General features: G+C 41.0%; 1 protein-coding gene across 1 annotated transcript in view; it reads right to left on the reverse strand.

Moving 5' to 3' along the window:
- Positions 1–24,458, reverse strand: part of SLC2A9 (solute carrier family 2 member 9) — a 311,872-nt gene that overhangs the window by 123,485 nt on the left and 163,929 nt on the right. The window contains exons 10-11 of the mRNA XM_075849107.1: positions 20,433–20,534; positions 18,384–18,459 (exon numbers count right to left, since the gene is read on the reverse strand). Of these exons, the coding sequence (XP_075705222.1) occupies positions 18,384–18,459; positions 20,433–20,534 (178 nt within the window). The remainder of the gene's footprint in view (positions 1–18,383; positions 18,460–20,432; positions 20,535–24,458) is intronic.

Genomic DNA, 24,458 nt, shown 5'->3' on the forward strand with positions numbered 1-24,458 from the left:
AGATGTTTGGAGGCGTTCAGCCCCAGTATTTTTAGTCATTTTTTGGGGCGTTTACGGCCTGAAAAACAGCTGAAAATAGGCCATGTGAACATGCCCTAACAGTATGGTGGTATTATTCAGTCACTCTACACTGGTGGTCATGGTGCGGAGATATTATTTGTCCCTTGTATAATTTGCTGTAATATACAGCCTGCCTGTCCCAGTACTGGAAGGGAACAATATCTGACTATTACTTCTGCTAGTAAGTGTTCTCTCCCAGGACAGTGGCACTAGGATAGGCAGGGCAGGCGGTAAAGCAGACATTGCTGAGCAGAGGTTGTTACTGCCGGTATTTGGAGGGGAAGGATTCCAGGTTCCCCTCCATAAGTGGAGGCCATGAATCTTTCTCCCCGATAACCGGTAGTCACATCCTCTGCTCAGCCAGTTGTAGTAGGAGCTATGAGGATGGGGTGGAGTGCCTGGTGGACAATACTCCGAGTCTGGTTAAAGTTTATAATGCATTTTTTTTAACCTACCCTTGAAAAAATCCTGCATATGCCCCAGTTAGGGAATTTTAAATTCTCTATGGTTACTCTGGGGAATCATTGGCCCATGTTTGCAGTCCACTTACAAACCACAGACTGCAATAAATTTGATATTTCCTGCACGTTTCTATTGCATGTGGGCCATTGCTTTAAAATGAATCTCTGCTTTTTATCTTTATGTTGTTTTTTTAGTTCCAAATTTCTGTGCTGATACATTTTTTAAAAACAGGGCAGCATGAAGAAATGACAGACCCTCTGATTTCAGCAGTCTGTAACTTGGTATTTAATGTGGCGCAGTTTCCGAGTATATAGTAGATATATAGTACTTGTAGTACTTGTGCTGCAAGCTTGGGTCAGAGTGTATTCATATATTCATGCTACCCCCGCCTCGCGACTGGAGGGTGGGGAGGAGGCGGAGTAAATAATGAATATATAAGTATACTTATACTCAAGATTGCAGCGCTGGCCGCATGCCGCAAGTATCATTACTACATATTCCAAAACTATTGCACATTGCCTAATAAGTGACAGACCGCTGAAATCAGCGTGTCTGTCACTTTTATGCTGTCCTCAGACAGGGCAGTATAACTATATGACAGATCTGCTTTAGTATATATTTATAGAGTTCGAAAATTTGTTTTCTGATACAAAGTTCCAAATCCCCTACATAGACAAAGATTTACAACAGAACACGCTGGTTAGCTGAGGTCACCGCTAGAGGGAGTTTAGGAGCTTACTACATAGTGTTATACATAGAACTCAATAATAAAACAGTACACAGTAAGCCCCCTCAGGAGGAGCTAATTCTATACAGCATCTGTATACCTCTTAACTTTCAAAGAATAGATAGAGGGTCAACTCAGGTGGTGCACGCAGCTCACTATGGTACATTTTGTTCCATGTTAAGCTATGCATCTAACCTCGCCAAATTCCTGTCCCCACACACCCAGTTTTCTTTGTGCCCTCACACAGTAATAGTGTCCTCCTTTGGGTAACAAACAGTAAAAGTGCTCTTTGGGCCACACACACTTTCATAGTGCCCTCTTTGTATGGCACACAATAACAGTGTCCCACACAATGAGGATACCCCTTTGTACCCCCTCACAGTAATGATGCTCCCTTAATGCCGCAACAAAGTATAATGCACCCATAGCGCCCCACAGAGTATCATTTCCCTATAGTGCCCCCACACATAATAATATCCCAGTAATGCCCCCCAAACTGTTATGCCCTTTTAGTGCCTTCACACAATATGAAGCTCCAAAAGTTACTGTCAGGAAAACACCTGTTCCCTTAAGGTTACGATGACTATGGTTCTGGCTTCTGGGTGTGTCTGTTTTACCTTGAGCCTATCCCTTTTGTCTGTCTTTCTGCCTTTAGGTGTAGAATCAGTATTTATACCCAGCCTCCTCCACCTGTCAGTGCTTGTGAATTTTCCTGTTTTATGGTGTCTGATCAAGCTTCCTACATTCCCTACACTCCTGACTTCTGGACCTTTTGGAAACTGGCCTCGGCTTGTCTCTCATTAACGCCTTCCCTTGTTTGCTGATTTTGGATAATCTGCTCCCGGACGGTTTTGACCTCTGCTATTCTTGATATCCGCTTGCCCTCTGATTTGGACTTTCTATTTAACCCCTAGCTGTCCGGTTTACTGCTCAGGTTAGTCTGGATTGCACCTCCTATCCAACGCTGAACTCTGGTAAGACAACCTGGGTCCTAAGCAGCAAAGTGTATCCCACCTTGCAGTGGACTCTGGCGAATGCCTTAGGGTCACCTTAGACACTGTCGATCAGAGTTGTGACGGATTTGAGGTTGCAGTTTCATGTGCATGCTCTCTCCCAGCACTCTCCAGCAACCTTTGGGAAATCGCTCAAATTGAAATTCCATAAAAGTTCCCTTACACAGTATGATGCCCCATGTTGCTTCCGACCCAGTATCATGCCACCATAGTGCCCCACACAGTATCAGGCCCCAAAGTGCCCCTCCACACAGTATCTTGCCCCATAGTGTCCGATCACACAGTACCATGCTCTAAAAGTGGCTCTACTCAGTACTATGCCCCATAGTGCCTTTTTACACAGTATAATGCCCCCATAGTGCCCTCCACACAGTATCAGACCCCCATAGTGCCCCTCACAATATTCTGTCCCCCATAGTGCCCTTCTATAGTATAATGCCCCATAGTGCCCCTCACATACATTATAATGCGCCCATAGTGCCCCGACGCACAGTATAATGAACCATGGTGCCTCCCCATACAGTATAATGCCCCCAGAGTGCCCCTCACACACATAGTATAATGCCCCCATAGTGCCTCATCACACAGTAAAATGTCCCTTTAGTGCTCCCTACACAGTATAATGCCCTCATAGGGACCCTCACACACAGTGTAATGCCTCCATATTGCCCCCACAGTATAATGCCCTGATAATGCCCCATAGAGTGTAATGCCACAATAGTGCCCTAATGCACAGTATAATGGCCCCATAGTGCCTCCCCACGCAATATAATGCTCCATAGTGCCTCCCACACAGTACAATGTTCCTATAGTGCCCCTCACAAACAGTAAACTGCCCCCATAGTGCCCCTACATAGTATAATGCCCGCATAGTGCCTTCTCACACAGCATAATGACCCCATATTGCCTCTCATACTCAGTATAATGCCCCTACAATGCCCCCCACAGTGTGATGCTCCCATAATGCCTCCATACACAGTCTCAATTGTGGCATGGAGCAGTGAGCTGACAGCGCTCTGATCCACCATTATATTCATCTGTATCTGTGTCCTGAGGACGCAGATAAAGTTCAAATCAGGACATGTTGCCGGCCACCTGGGACAGCGTGACATCGTCCGAAATCCGGGACCGTTCTGCTGGATCCAGAACTGTTGGGAGGCATGCTTCTTGTGCCTAATTAATCTGTATTACCAGTAATCCAGGTTGCAATGAGACTGCAAGATGGGAATCCCCTTTGATCAAAGTCCATACACTCTTGTGGGAATTCATGGTGAGGATTAGAGGATTCCTTATACTGTGCACCACAGGTTAGCTTGTGCCAACCCAATTATGGCTATTCCTTATTCCAGCTTGCTGGACAACAACTCCTTGAAGTACAGCTCCTTGAAGTGCTATGAACTCTGCATTACCACTGACTATTATTCTAATATGTGTCGTCCCCTCGCCCATTGAATTCCAGACCCGAGAACCAGAATCGTTACAGTTCTTCTTCTGAATGGGGTGTAATGAACAAAAGGATTACAGAAGTTACAATATAATACCTAAATTGATTAATAGATAAAAGTATTGTTGACCTCTTTACCAGGGCCAACTTTTAGGTTTAATAGCCTATTCAGTCATATATTGTACATCGACTTGTCCTGGTTTAGCGGGCCCTATTGCTAATACGAGGTATAATTTACCTCCTTCCGCTTCTGCTTCAAGGAAGCTGAACACTATAAGGCATGGATATCACATCCGTATTCATCCCCTACTCTGATTAAGATAACACAGATAAGTATAAGTTTAATTGTAGAGGATGAAAGGTTGCTGTGCACTCACCTCTGACACAAAATCTGTGTGCATCAGAGGGAGATTTATTATTAGCGGTAGATGTGGATTGAGAAAGCTCTTGTATCTTGATTTCTTGGCACAGATAAATGCTCTCTCTTGCAGTAATTCAACTGAAATAAACCCAAGGACGATGTAATTTTAATGTAAAAGACGATATTGATGACAAGAACACTTCTACAGTGAGGTAGCAGGAAGAAGGAGGTTATATTGCCAATTTTACAGGTCACTAGTAAGACCTCACCTTGAGTACTGTGTCTAGTTCTGGAGACTCTTTGTCAAGAAAGACATCAATAAAATATAAAAAAAATCAGAGGGCTGTTTAACAAATGTCACACAAGGAAAAATATATTTTCAGAAAGTGATAGATCCATGGAACAGTCTTCCTGCAGCTACTGTGGGGACTCATTCAAGAATGCTTGAGGCAGATAAATGACAATTGTCAAAAATGTTAAGAAATGGAGGAAAAATATATCATTTTTATAAAAAAAATAATAATGATGCATACAGTATATGTACTGTACAACAATATACATGCAAAAGAGGGGCAGACTGGTGGGACGCGTAGGTCCTATGTTTACATGTTTCTAATCTTTGTTTAAATTGGGGAACCTTGACGTAAATTTTAGAGAAGTCATTTTAATTATCAAAATGATAAACTAAAATGTAAACTTTCTATTCCATGACTTTCATTGCCGTGCGTCTCTCCCTCCATGTCTTTTAACCATGATATTTTCTATTGACCAGTCACTTTGTCACCAGCTTTATGCTCTTTATAGACTGTTGCAGTATGGTTTCTACAATGTAGCAATTAATGTTAACTCCTTTGCACATTTCCTAGAAATTAAATTCCTAGAGATCAGGCCTGATGTCTTGAAGTTTTTAATTGACTCTGATCTGTATTTTCTTCTTCGCATTCAATTTATTGCCAAATCCTGTCGCCTTCACTTAAAAAAAAAAATTAACAAAAAATGTTGTCCCTATGTTACTAAGAACAATGTTAAAACATCAAATCAGGCTTTAGACATTTCTCATCCAGACTGCCGCAACTCACTACTAATTGCCATTTCACGAAACTAACTAGCTTCAATCCTTCGTGAACGTTGATCTTTCTGTCTAGCAGTTATTCTAATACCTCTGCACTCTGTTGCGCATTATACTGGTTACCTGTTTCTTGTAGTCCTCAAAGCTCTCCACATTGCTGTCCTACATCGCCACTCTCATCTCCTTCTATCAACCCACTAATGCTTTTTACTCCTCCCTTATTGCATCCTCTCACTACGGTCTGCAGGACTTTTCCCGTGCTGCATCCATTCTGTTGGACTCACTGCCTGGACCATCAGACTTTTAACATTCCCAATTTTAAGCATGCCTCGAAAACGAATTTCTTCAAAGAGGCTTACGTGACATAACCATAGTCCATGGCTCATATACAACCTGACTTGGTCACCCATATCTCCACTTCACTTTTTTCTCAACTAGCTACCCTTGTATCATAACTCTGGACTTAGACCTCTGTTGGCTCAAAACACTGGCTGTGTGACTGGTTCATGCAGCTTTATTTATATTGCCCTTGCCTACACAAGGGGCTGGTCCACTGGCCAAAATTAGCTCCAAGTACATATTGTGTCAATCCTCCTTTTCCATTAGATTGTAAGTTTTTAGGGGAGGGACCTCTCTCCCTTTGTCTCATTATTTGTCATTTTACTTGTTTATTACCTTCTGCTGGCACTCCTCCCCCTATATCGTGTGCTGTCATACAGTGTACATATTACCACATACTTACCAATTCTCCAGAATGTCTGGGAGACTCCTTGGGAAAAAAGGGGATTCCAGAATCCTGTAAACGCAGGAAAATCTCCTGGGTGCCCCACGTTTTTACAACATACTCACCTCTCCCTCCTTGTTCTTTCAATCCTCATCACTCTCTGGCACCGCTACAGTCTACATCCTGACACCAGTGTGTTTACGGGTCTGAGGTCTTAATTTATTTAGTTGGTTTGGTCTTGAGTTTTGTATTTAGGGGATCTGTATTTATTTAGTGAGTTTCTTCTGGGGTCTATGTCTGTATTCTTTTAGGGGGTCTGTATCTATGAGTCTGGTCTGGGCTCCGTATTTATTTAGTTAGTCTGGGTTCTGTATAAAGGGGGTCTGGTGTCTATATATTTAGCGGGTCTGGTTTAGGTTCTGTATTTATTTAGAAGCTCTGTATTAGTTTAGGGGTCTGTATTTGTTTGGGCAATCTGGGTTCTGCATTTGTTTAGGGGTCTGTAGTCATTTTGGGGTGTGATTTAGGGAGTTACTGTATATGCATTATTTGTGATTAAAATGCTTTAGTTTGAGTGCATGTCCTGTTTAAATAAGGCAGGCATAAGGATAAAATGTTGTGCGGCACGCTGCGTGCACCGTTCTGCCCAACTTTTTATAGAATCTCTTTCATGTTCCTCCTCGAAAGTTGGTAGGTATGAATTACCTTACAGTTACGTAATATCAGCGTCATACTGGATGATGTATAAAAAAATAGTACCAAACAGCCAAATAACACTTCCATACAGTTGTCTAAATATCAATGCTATACAGGGCCTTCACCACTGTGAGAGTAATCATCACCATTGACAGGGGCGTAGCTATGGGGGGCAGGCGGGGCATGTGCCCCAGGCGCAACTTAGAGGGAGCGCCAGCGCCACCCCCTCCTGCACTATAATTGTACCTGCGTCTTTAGGACACATGTACAATAAGAAGCAATGAATTGCCGGATACGTTCCATGCCCAGCCATTCAGCGCCTTTCTACGAGTGAAGCGGCGCGATACTTTGCACCACTTGCGTCATTGAAAGGCGCTGAATGACACAGAAAGTCACTCTGCCCTGCCATCAGCGCCTTTCATAGACGCTTCGTTCAACCCCAGGAGACCTACACAGAAGACAGCAGGTCTCCATTGCTGCCGGACGGTGTGGGAACGGGATTAAGGTGAGTTTGAATAGTTTTATTGTAATAAAAAAAGTGTGTGGCTTTATCTACGGGGGTGGTTTTATCTACAGGGAGTGGGCTTTATCTACAGGGGTGGCTTAATCTAAGGGGGGCTTAATATAAGGGTGGGCTTTATTTATGAAGGGCTCTATCTACAGGGGGGCTATATACTGGGGTGGGCTATATCTACAGGGGGGCTATATACAGGGGTGGGCTTTCTATGGAGCACTATATACAGGGGTGGGCTATATCTACAGGGGGGGCTATATACAGGGGTGGGCTATCTGTGGAGCACTATATACAGGGGTGGACTATATGTGGAGCACTATATACAGGGGTGGGCTATCTGTGGAGCACTATAGGGGGAGCTATTTGTGGGACACTATATACAGGGGTGGGCTATATGGGGGCACTATCTACAGGGGGCTCTATGGCAGGCACTATCTAGAGGGGGCACGGTGTGTGTGTGTGTGTGTGTGTGTGTGTGTGTGGGACGCAGTGTATGGTGTATGGTTCGCTATTATATTTAGGGACGTAGTGTGTGGTATAATGAGAACTTTATCTTTGTTTATAGGTGTAGAAATGTTGGAAAAGTGAGAAGCTGAAGACATCTGAGCGACAAACTGCAGAAATGGGCTGTGATCGGGAGAAGTCATCATAGAGGTCTGGACCGGATGGAGAAAAATAACTAGAATCTGAGATGTCACCAGTGAGTCACTTAATGTAAATGTTTATTCTGCCTCTAATCAGTAATGTAGTTTTTTGTGAAACAGCATCTCCCAGCATATCCTTACCATTGTTCGGGCCATGCTGGGAGCTGGAAAAAAATTAGTGCAAACCTATACGGCAGGGGTTGCACTAAATTGAGCTGTATTTGTGCTGGTGTTGTATTTATGTACTGAGCTTTGTTCTGGTGATGTATTTATGTACTGAGCTTGGTTCTGGTGATGTATTTATGTACTGAGCTTGGTTCTGGTGATGTGTATAGAACTATATTGCTTGTAAAATGTACAAATATTTTTATGCTCGAGTTACATAAAAAGAAATGTGGATAAGAAATGACACGTCATTGACTGGTAGAGAAAACAAACATGGCGAGGGGGAAGGAGATGTTGGGAAAGAGGTTGGGGGGGCGCCAAGCTGAATCTTTGCCCCGGGTGCTGGAGAACCTAGCTACGCCTCTGCCATTGATCACTCTGAGTTTTTTTTTCTCGATAACAGAAGTTGTCCAGGACCACAGAAATTGACAAATAAGCTGTCCGGCCAAGAGAGATATGACAAGACCATAATGGTGTACAAGAAGACTCTGAATGGCTTCAGAATCTTTTTGTATTTAAATCCCGGTTAGAGTAACACACATTAACCCCTTAATGACGCAGCCTAGTATGGGCCTTAAGGCTCAGAACCCATTTTTCAAATCTGACATGTCACTTTATGTGGTAATAACTCTGGAATGCTTATACCTATCCAAGCGATTCTGGGGTTGTTTTTTTTCATGCCACATTAGACTTTATGCTATTTTTAAAATTTGGTTGATACATTCAGTGTTTATATGTGAAAAATAGCAAAATTTAGTGACCATTTTTAAAAATGTGCATTTTTCTGATTTTAAATGTGTCTGCTTATAAGACAGATAGTAATTCCACACATAATAGTGACTAGTTCACATTTCCCATATGTCTACTTTAGATTGGCATCATTTTTTGAACATTCTTTTATTTTTCTAGGACGTTACAAGGCTTAGAACATAAACAGCAATTTATCTGTAATGGCCGGAAGGAGGTGAAGGGAAAGTGAGCCCTAATCTACCCACCGCCCTGTCCCTGCCTACTTGCAACGACCCGCCCTAGGCGACGAGGTACAACTGGGCGGCGGTCCCTACGCTGTCTAAGTGCACAGGAAAACAAACAGGGAACATGCAAGGGAAGGGGCAGTAGCCACGGAACGCCACGAGGAAACGGAGCGGCGAACGGACAGTCAGGACCAGGACGAAGTGAGTACACCCAAGCGGGCAAAGAGACAGAAGTAAGCCAGGGGCAAAGCAAAGCAGGTCAAGCAGAACTGCAGCAAGGCAGAAGCACGGCAGAAGCAGGCTGGAGCAAGCAGCAGTGGGGCCAGGAATCCAAAAGAATTACAAGCACTGAGGGAGAGAACAGGGCAGGTAATAAAGGACAGGGGGCGGAGCTAACTCCGACAGATCAGGCCGCGATAGGCTCTCCCACTCCTGAGCCTGCCACCCTGGTTGGTGGGAGATGGTGTCAGTCGAACAGGTCTGGCCTCAGGTGTGGATTGATTAATCCCAGGAGTATACCTAGATGAAGTAAGTGGCAGATCCCTAACATTATCATATTTTGAAGAAAATTTCAAAAGTCTTTTTTTTAGGTACCAGTTCAGTTCTGAAGTGGCTTTGAGGGGCCCATACAATACAAACCCCATAAATGACCCCATTTTAAAAACTAGACCCCTCAAAGTATTCAAAACAGCATTTATAAAGTTTCTTAACCCAATAGGAGTTTCACAGGAATTTATAGCAAAGTAGAGGTGAAATTTACAAATTGCATTTTTTATGTAGAAAATCCTTTTTATTCCATTTTCTTCTGTAAAACAGAAGGTTTTACCAGAGAAACACAACTCAAAATGTATTGCCCAGATTCTGCAGTTTTTCAAAATATCCCACATGTGGCCCTAGTGTACTAATGGACTGAAATACCGGCCTCTGAAGCAAAGGAGCACCTAGAGGATTTTGAAGCTTCGTTTTTATTAGAATATATTTTAAGCACCATGTCAGGTATAAAGAGGTCTTGTGGTGCCAAAACAGTAGAAACCCCCCAGAAGTGACCCCATTTGGAAAACTACACCAAATGGGGTATAGTGTGCATTTAGACCCCACAGGTTTTTTGCTGAATTTTGTGGAATTAGGCTGTGAAATTAAAAATCACATTTTCTTATAAAACGTGCAAATTTTTACTAAGAATAATGGAGAAGTACCCCAACATTTGAAAAGCAATTTCTCCCAATTAAGGTAATACCCCACATGTGGTAATAAACTGCTGGTTGGACAAACGGCAGAGCTCAGAAAAGAAGGAGCACTATTTGGCATGTAGATTTTGCTGGATTGGTTTCTGGGTGCCATGTCGCATTTGCAGAGCTTCTGAGGTACCAGTACAGGGGAAATGCCTTAAAAGTAACCCCATTTTGGAAACTAGACCCCTTGAGGAATTCATTGTAGTTTTCATGGGGTGCAATGCGACTTTTTGATCAGTTTTTATTCCATTTTTAAGAGGCGTGGTAACTGAAAAACAGCAATTCTACTATTGTTATTTATTCCTTTTTTTTTACAGCGTTCACCGTGCACTATAAATTATATATTTACTTTATTCTGCAGGGGCGATACGATTACGGCAATACCATATGTTTATTGTTTTTTTTATGTCTTATGGCATTTGCACAATAAAATACTTTTTTTTTTTTTTTTAAATCATTTACTTTTTGTGTTGCCTTATTCTAAGAGCCATGACTTTTTTATTTTTCCATCAAGAAAGCCGTGTGAGAACTTGTTTTTTAGGAAACGAACTGTAGTTTCAATCAGTACCATTTGGGTACATGCGTCTTTTTTATCTCTTTTTTTATCATTTTTTGGAGGTGAAGTGACCGAATAATTGTGATTCTGGTATGGTTCTTTTACGGCCTTCTACGCGTGGGATAAATAACAAAGTACTTTTGTTGGTCTTGCCGTTACGGACACGGTGATACCTATTATGTATAGTTTATTATTTATTTATTTTTAATAATAAAGGTCTGATAAGGGAAAAAAGGAGATTCCTCCCATGACGTACTATTCCGTCACTGAGCGCGAACGATGCGCTCATCATGATGGAATAATACGTCAAGGAACGGGAAGGTGTTAACCAATGAGATGATGCCAAGTATACAATACATATGTCCAAAATTACTTTTATACATGGTAACGCTTTCCTTCCTAGCTGAAACTTTACAAGAACATCTTAAAAACATCTTTCTGGAATGTCTCATGACATCACCTACATACTGTCTCTGGGTAATGGGGGAATGTATGCTTCTCAATAAATCCTTTCATACAGAATTTAAACACTGGGGGATGTAATTTCTTGCATATACAACTTAAAGCATATCTCTTAAATGGTTTAATGCAGCTATTTTCTTAACGAATATATATTATTTTATGTATTACTTCTACACCACCGTACACTGCAAAAATAATATACTGTATAGTGCCAGAAAATGCCAACCTACAGTGACCAAATAACAGCTCCATACATAATGTAATGTACTAGTGAAATATATTGCGTAAATTATACTGTTATACAAACAATATTGAGATTTCTGGTGGTCACAAGCAAACGCATGGGACACACCCCTAAGACCTGCCATGGTGACAGCGGGTGGTGGAGCAGGACATGGCATCTCATTGGTGACACAGGATAGGATAAATGAGACAAACTGCGTTCAGTACTGCAGGGTTGGAACCAGTGGCATTGCTATAGGGGTCGCAACGGTCGCAGTTGCGACCGGGCCCCTAAGTCTGCGCAGGCAGGTGCAATGTAGTTACGTCATCGCGCCTGTCTGCTTCGAGTCACACAGCACAGTGCAGAGAAGAAGAAGGATCCTCCACCTTTCTTGGGAACGGGATAGGTAAGTAATTATGTTATTATTTTCCTATTAGGTACATATGGGGGCATTATACTGGGTATGGGAGGGGGCATTATACCTTATGGGGGCATTATACTGTATGGGGGCATTATACTGTATGGGGCACCTATATGGGGCATTATACTGTATGGGGCAGCTCTGGAGGGCATTATACTGTATGGAGCAGCTATGGAGTACATTATACTGTATGGGGCAGCTATGGGGGAACTATACTGTATTGGGGCATTATACTGTATGTGGCAGCTATGGGGGCATTATCATGTAGGTGACAGCTATGGAGGGCATTATACTGTATGGAGGGCATTATACTGTATGGGTCAGCTATGGGGGCATTATACTGTATGTGGCAGCTATGGTGGCATTATACTGTAGGTGGCAACTATAGAGGGTATTATACTGTATGGGGCAGCTATGGCAGGCATTATACTGTATGGGGAATTATAGTGTATGGGGCAGGTATGGGGGACATTATACTGTATAGGGCAGCTATGTGGGGCATTATACTGCATGGAGCAGCTATGGGGTATTATACTGTAATGGGTATTATAGTGTATGGGGCAGCTATGGGGTGCAATATACTATATGGGGGCATTATACTGCATGGGGCAGCTATGGGGGGCATTATACTGCATGGGGCATTATAGTGTATGGGGCAACTATGGGTGCATTATACTGTATGGGTCAGCTATGGGGGCAATATACTGTATGGGGCAGCTATTCGGGGCATTATAATGTGTGTGGACAGCTATGGGGGCATTATATTGTGGGGGCAGCTGTGAGGGACATTACACTGTTGGGTCAGCTATGGGGAGCATTATACTGTGGAGGCATTCATGGGGTTTGTCGGGCAAGGCGGCTGGGCATAGGCGTGCACAGGGGTCTGGCGGTGTTGGGGAAGGGTAGGGGTGCCTAAACTGAATTCTTGCACCAGGGCCCATGAGCCTTTAGCTACTCCCCTGGTTGGAACGGTTCATTGGCCTGTGTCTTGAAGGGCAATCTCCAGGATATGCAATTACAGCAGATAACAGAATGCCGTTGTCTCCAGCTCCCCCTGCTGTCAGCCCCCCCCCCCTCCAGTGCCACAATAGATTGAGGGGGACTGATCAACATGAAAGACGGGTGAAAGTGCACAACTGACCCTTTGTTCACCAACTGCTATTGTGATCCCTATAGCGGCTGGCAAACAAGCAAAAGTGTCTAGGCAAAAACGAGTCTTTTTTGCACTTTCCCACTGTACGTGCAGGTAAAAAAGTGTAATCATTATTTTCAAAAAGTAAACCAACATACAGGAACTGGGTGGGGAAAAAGAAATATGTCCTTTCCCATAACTGTATGTAGCAAAAGTCCTTATTGTATTAATCTCCTCCTTTCTGTAGTTAAATTAGGGGGGGGGGGGGTGAAAGAGAAATAGCAGAGAGGAATTTGTCCTTTAACTCTTTAGGACATCATTGCTTGTACATGAGGGAACTCTCTGAGTTAGGCTATTTTCAGACGGCTTTATGCGGCCGCATTTTAGCGTGCATTTTAAACCTCCAATAATAATAATAATAATAATAATAATAATAATATATCAATCTGCAGTTCAATAGAATAGCTGTTTATTGCCATGAAACATAATTATATTGTATATAAATAAAATGCAGCAGAATATGTACAAAAAATTATGTTCAATATCTCAAATAAAAAACCCTTTCTTATAAGTACAGTAATGTGTTGTACAGTAGACATATTACCCATCCGCTGATAAGTTACCCTGGCTTTCCATACATTGACTACTCATTGCACTGAATATTTCCACCCTGTGACTATTCATCAGGCCACAGGGCTCCTTATTCAAAAATATGTTAATCTTTGTCCTAATCTTATGCTATGACTGCTGAACCACCGAGATAAAAATAACACAGGCAGTATTTTAATCTGCTGTATAAAGCAGTCCCGCCAGACTCGGACTAATCCACCGAATTATTACTGGAAAAACATAGAACTCCTTAACTCTTCAATCCCCGGAGGCTGCTCTTTGAAAACTCTCACTACCGGTAAATTCACTTGGAATCAAATGTATTAAATTTCTAAAAATAAAACACTTATCCAATCTTACAAGTAGTTTTATATAGCTCTGACGTGTTTTTAACATAAAATTCTTATTCATACTACTTGAATACTACGTGAATATATTTGTGTCTATGGTAATGATGACCCAATTTTTTTGGACAACTAGAAATCTGGGCTTCAGACTTAAAGGTCATATCCAACTTAGAATATCAATACATTTTTAGGTTTAAAATGCTGTGCTGATTCTATTGTATATTATATTTTTTTTAGCAGTCGGAGCTCGGTTTTTCTGTACAGAGCTCCATAACCCCTGCTACCCTCCATACATCCATAAAGTTACATAATACAATTATGGGAGGGAGGGGGGGGGGTCATTGCATGCTGCTCTTTACAGCCCACATTGTACTTGAAACATCTGTCTTCAGTAAGTATATATTTGAACACGCAGGATCCAGCTAATAACAAGATGTGATCATTATTAGCTGGATCCTGAGTTTAAGAGACAAGCAGGACCAGCTTTTAGCCAAGCCGTAAGTCAGGCTGACCTGACGGAATTGGCTTTGATGGCAAGATACAGCTTCTATGTACACAGCATACGTGGAAGATGTATCTTAAAAAGTAAAAAAAAAAATTTATTACAGTCAATTGAAAAGCTGCTCAAAATCACATAAAACGTTTTAATAATAAAAAAATAAAATTCAGTTCAAAGGTGTACATAGCCTTTAAAGAGGTTTTCCAATCAGGGATATTTATGACATATCCTAAAGCCCGTTCTAGCTTTTTGTTCTCACGTTGCCTCCCGGCCACTTACTGATTACATGGTCGGGAGTTACGGAAACAGCGTAACTCACTGAGCTACGCTGTTTCCATAACTCCCATAGAACTGAATAGTAGTTACGGAAACAGCGTAGCTCGCATGCTACACCGCTTCCACAACTGCCATTCACTACTATGGGATTTACGGAAACAGCGTAGCTCAGCGAGTTACGCTGTTTCCGTAACTCCTGACCATGTAATCAGTAAGTGGCCGGGAGGCAGCGTGAGCACAAAAAGCTAGAACAGGGTTTAGGGGGCCCCGTTCTAGAGATAGGTGCGGGTCCCAGAGGTGGGACCAGCATCTATCTGACATTTATGAGAATATCCTGTGGAAAACCCCTGTAAGCTCTTCCTAGTGGTGGCAGCAAAAGTGTTATTATTTGAAACTGTATTGGAACTTAATGGGACATACAATTGCTTACATAATTGTAAATATATACAGTTTGTGTAGCGAGCTTTATTGCATTGTGATATAAAGTATTGATCTGAAAAGGCAAATTCCTGAAACAATAAATGGTGTATGGTACAAAATTCAGACACACATCCCCATATACATTTTGTCTCAAAATACTCTTTAATCTAAGACTCCTTTTAAAGGATATGTAAACATTTTAAACCATTATTTTATTGTTCCAATGCGTCTAAAATATTTTTTTTTATTTTTTTCATTCATGTGACTCTATAAGGCCTTGTTTTATAATGGAGGAATTTTATTTTTTTTAGACAGCATTGGGGGCGTGGTTATATACATTACTGTGTAATTTGTATAATTATTTTTCCGGGCTAATATAGAAAACATTGATTACGTAATTTTGTTTATTTTTTATATGGTTCATGGAATAACCTGTTAAATTTATACTTCAGGTTATTGCGGTCGTGGTGATACTTTAGACTCTTGTAACAGCGTGTTTGCAGTGAACATCTTATTTATGCGTCAGGAGGATCTCTTGGTAGAGGCTGCAGTGGGAAACCACACCCCTAGGGTCTGTCTGATTGTAAAAACATATACCGCACGGTATGTCTTTTTACTGGATATCGTTATATGCTAATACATAATGTTCTGTCATTATAATACAGGCAGTTTCTAGGGCAACATTACTGTGCCCGAACAGCATGCTTTGTGTAAAGATAGCCCTAGAGTCCTTTCTAGGTCCCCAGGGCTGACTGTTCAGGGAATCCCCATACCCCAATCGCATCACCAGGAAGCCTAGTGACCCGATCAAAGGGGAGAAGACCCCTGGGATCATGCCGCAGTCACTATTTACTGCACCGATCAACGGGTTAGAGCGAGAGCATTGCTGTCATTATTGTGCACCTACTCCAAGGAAGCACGGGACACCCGTGCAGAACTTATTCTACAGCACCATAAAAAGACCCCAAAAGACTGCTAGAAATTGGTGTGTAGGCAGTTATTAAAGAGGCTCTGTCACCAGATTATGAGTGCTTTATCTCCTACATAATCTGATTGGCGCTGTAATGTAGAAAACAACAGTGGTTTTTATTTTGAAAAACTATCATTTTTTAGCAAGTTATGAGCAATTTTAGATTTATGCTAATTAGTTTCTTAATAGACAATTGGGCGTGTTTTAACTTTTTACCAACTGGGTGTTGTAAAGAGAAGTGTGTGACGCTGACCAATCAGTGACCAATCAGTGACCAATCAGTGTCCTACACTTCTCATTGTTCCAGCCCGGCTTCTTTCACTGCACAGCGTGATTGTGCAGGGAAAGAAGCTGGGATGGAACAATGAGAAGTGTATAATGCTGATTGGTCACTGATTGGTCAGCGTTATACACTCCTCTGTACGACGCCCAGTTGGTAATAAGTAAAAACACGCCCAGTTGTCTATTAAGAAACTAATTAGAAAAAATCTAAAATTGCTCATAACTTGCTCAAAAATTATAGTTTTTCAAAATAAAAACCACTGCTGTTATCTACATTACAGCGCCGATCAGATTATGTAGGAGATAGGGCACTTATAATCTGGTGACAGAGCCTCTTTAAGGGTTAAAAATATACTACCATTTTGTGTCCACAGCTCCTATGCAGACCTAGGTGTCTCCATGATTACGGACTACAAACAAATTCTGTGTCTTTAAATCCTGCAATCACATTCCCTTCCATTTCTCTCCTACTTCTTGTTTACATACATTCGTTAGGTTAACAAGAAATAGTGGACAGATAGAAGGTGATGCACGATCAGACTACACATGGTTTGTTTGTAGCCTGTTTCCATGGAGACACATAGATCTGCAGAGGAGTGTAATGAGGCTACATAGATCGAGCTACAGTGTCTTAGTTATCTTATTAGTTATTAGTTTTTCACATTTTCAAGCATTTTACGATGATCAACTAAAATTCCTATAGTGGCATTGTTATAGTTATTGCATCACAATAAACAGACATTATAAATAGTTGAAATTATATTTATCCAGTTATACAACCCCTTCTCTAAAGATAGCCACCACAGAAATCCCTGGCTGACCATCCATTTCATCTGCAAAGGCTGCTGCTGGGGAAATGTAGTATTACATGATGGCTATTTATATGAATGGCCAACCATGTAATACATGGATAGGCCAGATCCGCCATCGGCTCCCCACTCTGGCTCGTAGAGGAGGGTCCCTGGTGGGGTCCCCCCTCTATGATGTCCATACCACCTAATCAGGCATATGGACAAGGGTTGTGTTTATGAGACAAAGCACAATTACCAGAAGGTAAAAAATGTTACCCTATTTCCGCACTACTAATCCATAGTAACAGTAGGAACTATGGAATGATTCTAAAACATAACTTTTATTTAGTATATCTAGTAACCTAACACATATATTTTTTAAAGTGTAGCTAAACGTTTAACAAACTTCTGACATGTTATAGTGACATGTCAGAAGTTTTGATTGGTGGGAGTCCGAACACGGAGACCCCACCAATCGCTAAAACAAAGCAGCTGATGTGCTCGTGTGAGCGCTCAGGCTCTTCGTTTCTGTTCGGCTTTTCCCTGAAAGCTGATGTATTGGAGTACAGGCTCATAGACTTTCTATTGAGCCTGTACTCCGCTACATTGATTTCCTAAAAAAAACAAACAGAAACGAAGCGGCTGAGCGCTCACACGAGCACTTCCGCTGCTTCGTTTTAGCGATTGGTGGGGGTCTCAGTGCTTGGATGCCCACCAATGAAAACTTCATTGGAAACTTCATATAGTCACATTGTCACTATAACATGTCAGAAGTTTGTTAAACGTTTAGCTACACTTTAAAAAATATGTGTTCGGTTACTAGATCTACTAAATAAAAGTTATGTTTTAGAATAATTCCATGGTTCCTACTGTTACTATGGATTAGTAGTGCGGAAATAGGGTAAAAAAAGTTTTGCCTTCTGACTATTGTGTTTTGTGTAGTTGAGTTCCACCCACCGCCTACTGGGCTGTATTGTGTGTTTGCGTGTTTATGAGACAACCCCTTTGACAATTAACATTTTTTCCAGCACAAAAATATCTATTTTCTCCATAATTCTATTATAAACGAAGTCAGTTTTAAAATAGCATAATTTCTTTAACAACTACTTTGTGAACATCGTTTAAATTAATCTAATTATCTTAATTAAAATATGTTCTAGATTCCTGCCAACAAAATTAAATGACATTAGCAAAGCTGTTTTTTCAGCTTTGCAAAATTAAATGCTGTCAAAGGAAACACGTGCCAAGTGCAATGAACTGTCATACTTCACATAATAAATAATATGCTTGTATCAGCAGAAATGAGTTACCTGGTCCAATGCAAAATGATGCAATTACACCCAGAATGCAAACAATGCTCATGTAAGGGATCCACGATGCCTGGTCCTATTAATAAAGCAAGTAGAATTTAAAAAAAGATTAAAACACAAAAAAAAAAAACAATAAACCACAAATAGGAAGTTTACTCAAATTCTTTACAGTAGCACCTGCAGAAAATTCTGGCATAGAATTTACATATACAGGGTCTGAAGATTTTAAGCTGCATATAGGAACGTAACTTTTAAGAATGGGGCAAACAAAATATTTTCTAGTAAACAAAGAACATTTTGGAAACACAACAAAAAATACACTAATGGATTAAAATTAAACCCAATTGAATACAATTAAACATTTATATGACAGACATTTCTCTGTGCTACCAAATAGTAATCTGTTTTTAAAAAAATGTAATTTTCTACCAAATTGAGATATTTTCTGTCTGACAAAATAGTATTCTGTATCACAGATTTACATTTAGTCACAAAATACTATTCTGTGTTCTGTAGAGCCTGTGGGCGTCCTCAGTTCCTGGGCACCAGTTGTCATGATCCGCTAACTTCATACAACTGTTGCCAGGGACCCGAACACGGTCTCAGGCTGTAAGATTAGGTTCAAATAGGGTGGAAGATTTCTGCTGCATATTTTGCTGTAAATCTCAACCAAACGAACTGCATGCATAGCAAATTCTCTCCAGGTCTTCCTAGCCCTCACTATTCTCCTGCCTTGTGCCGCTCTGCAAGTGCGTCATGAGACTGCGGGCCAGTGTACACCAAAAGCCCATGATTCTAGTATATGTCTAAGTGTTCTAAGTTTCAAAAATGGTCGTTCCCACTTCACTCTGGGCCTGAGTGATAAGGTTCATTTGGATGTCTTCTCCCCTAACGTGTGCTTGTTACTGCTTCTTACCGTTTTTAGTCGGCTTGTTTTTTTGACCTTGTTCACTTGTCTACTTCTTCCTGATATCTGATAACAACTAGACTCTAGCTGACTTGATCATGCTCTGTCTGTCTTCGATTCCTGCCCACTGCCTTGGTATCAAATCGTGGTTCTTTAGCTTGTGTACGTGTCAGTAATCTAATCCAGGGGTAGCAATCTCTGGATTCCCTGTTGTAAAGTCCATATCCCCTTGCGGGGTGAAAGGGGTTTTCCGGTTCTAACAAATTATCCCCTATCCACTGGATATATGATAACTGTTAGATTGGTGGAGGTCCGACCTCTGGGACCCTCCCTGTTCACGAGAATGGAGGTACAGTGTCCCCTATTTAAATGGAGTAGTGATCAAGCATGTGTACTGACACGCCATTGAACTCTATGAGACTCTCCAGTTGGCTTTCATTAAAGGGGCAATTTTTCATTCTGATGACCTGTCCACAGGATAGGTCATCAGTATATGATCGGTGGGAGTCTGACACCCGGACCCTGCACTGATCGGCTGCCTCCGGCACCTTAAGCTATGCAGTGGTTGATGCCGGAAGCAGATGACTCCGGTCACTGTATAGCGGCAGTGCTGGGTTACTGCAGCTCTGCTCCTATTCAAGTGAATACTGCAACACGGACGCTATACAGTGTACGGAGCTTTCTGCTACCGACCACCTGCATAGCTTACGGTGCCGGAGGCAGATGGACCAGCTGATCGGTGCAGGGTCTGGGTGTCGGACCCCCACCGATCATATACTGATGACCTATACTGTGGACAGATCATTAGTATGAAAAACCACCCCATGCCTGGACAAGCCCTTTAAGGCATGCCCAAAAATCCATACCAATTTTTTTTTAACCATGTGTTAATGGCTTTCTTGTAAGTGCAGAGTCGGCAATGAAAATCTGCAAACAAATCTGCTATATCTGAACATGATAAAGAATGTTCGGGAAAAGCTTGACTTCTATATAGTTCAATATATAATTACCCTTGTATACAATGCAGCTTAAAGTATAGTTCTAGCAAAATGTTGTAATTCTGGAATATTGCCAAAAATATTGTGAACAATAAATCCTATAGCATCTTATGTTACCTAAACTAATACACAGAAGGTTTTTACCTGGAAATTCAGTAATATAGTCAGTATTCCGAAAAAGACTGCCATCAATCCAAAACCACCAATAAGAAGAACCCTTCTTCCAAGTTTTTCAATCGTCAGGCCCTGGAGATAAACAGAACAGATGCACAAAAATATGAATGTGGTTACATGTTATTTAATATTACAATCTATACCATATAATCATCAAATAAAATGTAAGTCTGGATAGCACTAATCTTGATACTCATTCGTTCAAGATGTTCAGATGATCAATGGACCTGAGAGTCTATCAGGAACGTTAGTTTTGAAGCCAGTGTTATTCAATGTATGGTGGGCACATTTATGATGTCAACAATTACCTGAATTTCACCCACTCTTATTGACATCATCAAAACCAGATACTATAGCTTTCAGATTACATAAAGCATCGTCCTATCAATATATAAGTTCTCAGGAACTGTGAACAATACCATGCACTCAAGTCAACTACTGTGTTTTTTATGACTAACTAGTGACCCCCCACTTAACATGGACCATTTATAATACTGGTGGCTTCTCATGTGGCAGATGGGCTTTTGGGCCTCCTCCAGCACCAGGGCACTGATTGGACTGATACCTCCTACAGCTACACCCCTAGAGCTACGACCATAATGCATTACTATCAATGCAGCCAAAGAAAGAATGGATACTATTAAAGCCATTTGAATCCAGTTAGGATGAGTATCTAATGATAAAGGTTTTCTTTCTGAAATATACAACTGAATCATGTAAAGAAATGAAAAATAACTGGAATCCTGAATCTGTAGAAAATTACTGAGGCTGGAATGAATTCATTGACAGCATACTAGAAAACAGCAGAAAAGGAAATTATTGGAGAAATGTATTTAATAGAAAGAAAATTAGAAAGAAATATGGTACAGGGCAATGTATGACATAGCAGATAGAGAGCATAGATATGACTGTGGGCTTCAGAGGGTATTAGTCTCAAGACTGCTTTTTCGTGTGTTATTTCCAAATACCCAAATCTAGTCACGCTCGGCTTCCTTCTTGTAAAGGACCAGTTACTATAATGTTATGGTCTTATATTCGGTAGAACCAATAGTTAAATGCAGACTCATGTATGTATATGCTTGTTGTGAGAATATATAAGTAGATGCCACCTCTATGACTAGATAGATGTAGCACATATATCACACCAGAGTAAGTCACCGGGATTGGTATTATTGCAATTATGTTACCAATTTCTTCATAGAGTGTTACAATCCAAAACATTTTGTTTAGCTATGGATGGCTTAATGGGGTTCATATATATTAAGGGAGTGATTTAATACAAGGGGGTTCCTCATTCAGGACCCTCATATATGAGGAGAGTCACTACAAAGAGCGATTCCCTTTGGAGGACCTGGCATTTCCATGCATTAGACAGATAGCTGGTTGATTTGAAAGGGCACCATGTAATGCTTCATTTCACCTCTGGCGGTGCTGCAGGGAAATTCTACAGTTGCTGCTACGGATTACAGATGATCGCAAAAGATCACAGCAGCAGGACACCCTGAGATCAGCCTATAGTTGGGGACCTTTCTTATAATAAGGGATTAACTAAAGTGGACAACGCCTTTTAGTATATGCATCCAGAGCTGTAAATGGGATGCAAGATACAGAGACATTTGAAGGAGAAGCTGGCAGTATAGCTATGGGAAATTTGAATAATTCTAGCTGCCCTACATGGTACTAGTAATAGGAGTGTGCTTATGCTGCGAATGAGAGTGTTCTGATAATAACACTATACAAAGTTTGGAATTGCTGTTTATGCAATGCAAGTATTCCGATAAATTCTCGAAAAGTTAGAAATCTCTTCCTTCTAACTAGGAGAACTAAAACTAAAAAAACAGCCAAATATAGTAACGTCATTAATATGCCAGGGACTGCAGTTACCAGAATTTAAAGGTACTACTTAGTCACAATAAATAAGAATAATATCCAAAAAAAGGTAGCAGACAGAATCCAATCAGGTGGAAAAAAAAAGCTAGCACTATGTTTCGACACACGCAGGTGTCTTTGTCCATATGCAGTTAGATTACCTAGTGGTGACCCCATGCAGCCAGAATAATATCATTATTCAAGTCAGAAAAGCAGAGCTTCTCTATACAGATATATTATGAAATTAATCAACACAGAATTAAAGATGTAAAAATTTAATGGTGGACATTAACCTAAAGGTTTAGTACATTTGGCCCATTCTGAGTTTTCCCATGAAGCCCTAGGATTTCTGTGTATGCCATTGTCACAGCTGAGTGGGGCGCAGAGGTTCCGTTTACATATGAACCCTGGTGTCTGATGGTCCTTAGTCCCGTTGCCACTTAAAATGAATGACCACAAAACTATAAAGGGCACATGATGGTTGGGAGTGGCGAGTGGGGTCTGATACTGATTTTGCATTCTGGCCAAGGAGCTTTAAGTTATATTTCTGATCTTGATAATCCATTGCAGGATCCTAGGGAAGTAAAATTTTGTTGGTAGAAGTTGAACCCAAATTGACAACATTTTGACTACTAGTAAAAAATTTGCCTGTAAAAAAACAAAAGCTACAGCTTCTATATAGGATCTAAAAACTCTTAATCAACTTTAAAATTAGAACAAAATGATATGCAGATATCCAGTAAGCACAATCCCAGTGGATTTGCTCTCCTTTCTATACTACATACATTATCTTTTCTATTTCCCCTGTCAGTCTGTTGAAGTAGTAGGAGAGCTATATTTAGGCTTCAACATTCTGCTCTGATGATTTTCCAAATTTTTCCATTGTTTTAATTTGATAGATGCCATTTTCTCGACTGTGTCACCCTAATTGGGAAATTTAATAGCCCTAAAGTGAAGTATAAGGCAGAAAAATAACTTTGTTGATTTTCTGTAAACAAGGTAATTAATTACATCAGTGCCTCTTCTGTTCATACAGCAATTTAACAGTACATTGTCTTTCTTATTAATAACCCATTTCCTAATACATAAAGCCGGTCAAATGTTGTTTCTAATTTGATTTCCCATTTATATTTAGCTTCAAGTTGACGGAACGCACCTGTTAATTTCTATGGAGGTGGAACGAGTGCAGCTGGCACCTCTGGCACCTCTGGCACCTCTGGCACCACTATCACTGGAGAATATAGCCTATTAAGTAGATCTGAAAGTTGCTCACATTTAACCAACCTGTTCAAGTGACATCCCCTTTAAAAAGTTTTCACCAAAGGGTAGCTACAGGGGTTGCAAAGATAGCAATCGCACCCAGGCCTTGGTGTTTGATGTGCGACGGTATAAGAAGATGTACATAAATAAAAATAGTATATGGTTGCCACCTTTTCCCACCCCAAAGTACTGGCCAGATTCAGGGTATGTTTGCACATGCCGTATTTGTGCCATTTGTAAAATCAATTCTGTGCAAATCGCAACAAAAAATACCATAAAACCGGCACATGAATATGCACCCTAACATGGGTAAAGAGGGTGGTTTGGAGGGGGGGGGGATGACTTCACACTGAGTACGATTTCCCTCTTATGTCTGGAAGCCTCAGACAACAGTGCAATATAAGGGGGAATTTTAAATTTGCCATCCCATTCATCTGAATGGGGTTGTTTTTGCAGCAGTTGCATGGATTACTGCATGCTCCATTCTGGTGTATGAGACAGTCACAGAAATTTCTGCAACAAATTTGCCATCTTTGAATTCACCCAAACTTAGTATGTATCATTATCCCTCTCTGACCCCCGGTATTAACTTTTGAAGGCTAGTAGTGTGCAAGTGTCCAGCTACTGAGTGTGAGGGTCTCTGGCTCTCTACTGCGTTGCACGCTGCATTCTTCCACCAGCGCCAATCTCACACTATATCTAGTCCTGAGGCTTGCCAAGTTTCCGAGGGCAGGGAAGTCTGGCAAACGAGGAGTATCCGATCAGTTAGCAGCCAGAATCGTATTATTTAATCATGAAGGTGATGTGGAAGTCTGCATTAGAAAAACAGATCTTGGATCGCTATAAAAAATATACCAAGAAATTAAT

This window comes from Rhinoderma darwinii, chromosome 1 (genome assembly GCF_050947455.1).
Source record: "Rhinoderma darwinii isolate aRhiDar2 chromosome 1, aRhiDar2.hap1, whole genome shotgun sequence".
NCBI lineage: Eukaryota > Metazoa > Chordata > Amphibia > Anura > Rhinodermatidae > Rhinoderma > Rhinoderma darwinii.